Source organism: Cyprinodon variegatus, unplaced genomic scaffold, assembly GCF_000732505.1.
Source record: "Cyprinodon variegatus isolate N-32 unplaced genomic scaffold, C_variegatus-1.0 Scaffold53, whole genome shotgun sequence".
Classification (NCBI taxonomy): Eukaryota; Metazoa; Chordata; class Actinopteri; order Cyprinodontiformes; family Cyprinodontidae; genus Cyprinodon; species Cyprinodon variegatus.
This window is the reverse complement of record NW_015150506.1, coordinates 1,815,085-1,817,679: the sequence shown is the minus strand read 5'-3', so window position 1 is coordinate 1,817,679 and position 2,595 is coordinate 1,815,085. Positions and strand designations below refer to the sequence as shown.

At 44.0% G+C, this 2,595-nt stretch overlaps 1 protein-coding gene across 1 annotated transcript in view; it reads right to left on the bottom strand.

Moving 5' to 3' along the window:
- The window catches only part of atg4b (autophagy related 4B, cysteine peptidase), an 11,017-nt gene that overhangs the window by 6,197 nt on the left and 2,225 nt on the right, over positions 1-2,595 (bottom strand). The window contains exons 2-6 of the mRNA XM_015371111.1: positions 1,260-1,361; positions 1,095-1,166; positions 918-1,016; positions 717-818; positions 566-638 (exon numbers count right to left, since the gene is read on the bottom strand). Of these exons, the coding sequence (XP_015226597.1) occupies positions 566-638; positions 717-818; positions 918-1,016; positions 1,095-1,166; positions 1,260-1,361 (448 nt within the window). The remainder of the gene's footprint in view (positions 1-565; positions 639-716; positions 819-917; positions 1,017-1,094; positions 1,167-1,259; positions 1,362-2,595) is intronic.

Here is a 2,595-nt window from a genome sequence, read left to right as displayed (position 1 = left end):
AAGCATCTGACTTGAAATGTGATGGAGCCGGGGGGCGAATTTTCATAGTGTCCTCCATGTTTTATTCCATATGACTCGTCGCAGTATCCCGCGGCCGGACATGCTAGTGACACAATCGATTCTTGCCTTCAAGAATTGATGCAGTAGATCACAAGAATTAGAATCGCGATGCATCGTCATGACGATTATTTTGCACACCCCTATTGCAGACCGGACTTTTCTTTCTCCTACATCCACGTTTGTCAAAGAACAAACATGGATGCCTCCAGTAAAGCACATTCAAATGAAAATTACTCTCAATTAAAAACACTGATCATTTATTGAACAGGATGGAATAATTTTATATTTAAAGAACTTTCAGCAGTTTGAATTCTGAATATGAGCGACTTTTCCTTTAAAACCTAAGGCAGGGTTTATATTTAGACAAAATCTAGTTCCTGACTATAGATGTGCTCCTCTAAAGCCAAAGGCTTCCTTTACCTACATGCAGTTTGTCATTCTATAGAAATACAGTTTAATGGTTTAGATGAAACAAAAGCAGCTTTGAACGTGGAACCTGACTCACTTCAGGACCTGGGCGACGGTGTTGGGTCCGTACCACTGTCCGATCGGCTTTCCCTCTCCCACTCCCATCTGGGCTGCAGCAGAGACCACAAAAACAGTTGAATGGAAACCAGTGAGAGGCAGAGCGCAGAGCTCTGAGGATGACAGCTCACCGATTTGATGGATGGAATAGTAGCTGTCTTTTTTATCAATGAAGGCGTTGAGAATGCTGATGTATTCTTCTCTTTGTTTCTGCTCTCTGGCCCATCTCCAGTCTGAAAAACAAAAAGCCGTATCTCAGATCTGCCTGGACCAGCCCTGCTTTGGTACAGTCTATTTGCTGAAATCTAGCTGCTACGTGTCGAACGTCTCACCCCTGCCTAGGTGTCTACACATCAGCGCCTCCCCCAGAATCATCTGGCCGCACCGTAACATACACCCCCACCCTGTGTCCGACGTCGGCCCCGTTCCTCCTGTAACACATTTCCTCTGCAGCTTAGCACATAGGAGACGGGAGCGGCTGTCAAACAGGCGGCTGCTGAGCGACTCACCGATGGGCGGGAAGTTTTTCCTGTATGTGAACCACAGTCGTGATGTGACGTCCGACAGAATCTCATCTTTCTCTGCGTTCATTAAAGACATCAAACATCAGCATGGAAAAAGCGCTTTGCTCCAGTTTTATTCATCAAGAGAAGAGAAGCACAGAGTGGTTTCACCTGTGAGCGCGTTGTACTCTTTCCCCAAGATCCACACAGGCTCCGAGGTCTCAGGAAAATCTTCAAACTCTCCGAACCGAAGTGTGTCGTACGTTAATGTAGCTGCAAACACAAACAAAGAGGAGGTGGTAATGCGCTGAACTCTGCGACGTCTGGCTGATACCCGGGAAGCTCTCAGACACTGAAGCGGCGTGATGATCCATTAGCTGGATGAGCAGAACTCCAGGATGTTTATTTTTATGCAGCCAGCTTTTCATAAACAACTTCCTATACTCTGAGTAATGATAGCGCACATTAGATGTGAAAACAGAAGAATGTCGGGGGCCTTTCTAGAGCACTGATTATCAAAGTCTGGGTTGTCTCCTCACTCAGGGACCTTGATCAAACAGTTGGGGTCTTGCGATCTAAAACAGGAATTCAGCTGAGTGATAAACATTTATGTTTGAAATGATCAAACATAAAAAAAACCCAGGACACATTGGAGAGACTATGTTTCTCGGCTGGCCTGGGAACGCCTCCTGAGGGGCTAGAAGAAGTGGCTGGGGAGGGGGAAGTCTGGGCCTCCCTTCTTAGGCTGCTGCCCCCGCGACCCGACCCCGGATAAGCGGAGGAAGATGGATGGATGGATGGATGGTGGTCAAAGATCATATAAAGGTCACTTAAAAATGTTAAAAACCAACTACTTTGGTTGTGGAGGCTCTTGATAATATTATCTACAAACATTTATAAACTTAAAGATTTGGCTCACGAGTCGACTCCCGTATATTTTTTTGGATCAGAAGCTGAAACGTCTGGGAACCTCTGATCTGGAGCCTTAAAATGTACTTTAAATGGAAGACATGTATACATGTGAGGCAGACATACGACGGAGTATTAGGGCCACACATGAAGAGAAAAAATATTTTTGCCATGACGAGATTAAACTCGACATGTCGACTTTAAAGTCGACATGTCGCCCTCTAACGGTTAGTAAGTGTACAGTAGTGAGCGGTTACTCGTTTCATATGAAAGTTAAGTTTATACAAGTTAGTAATATAATGCAAGAAGCTTAAGAAAAAAAATAGTTTGTTCTTCTTTACTGGTTAAAAAAAGTCGACATGTCGACATTAAACTCAACATTTCGAGAATAAAGTTGAAATGTCATGTTGAGTTTAATTTCGACGTGTCGACAATAAAGTTGAAATTAGTTCAAGAGAGCCAACCGCTGCACAGGATACATGCACAGAATCCAGAATCAGACATGCCTTGTGTAGATGGTCAAATTGTACTTTCTGTGATGATTATACAGTTATACAGTTGCAGCACGTCAAAGACTACCTTCACTCTTAAAACGCAG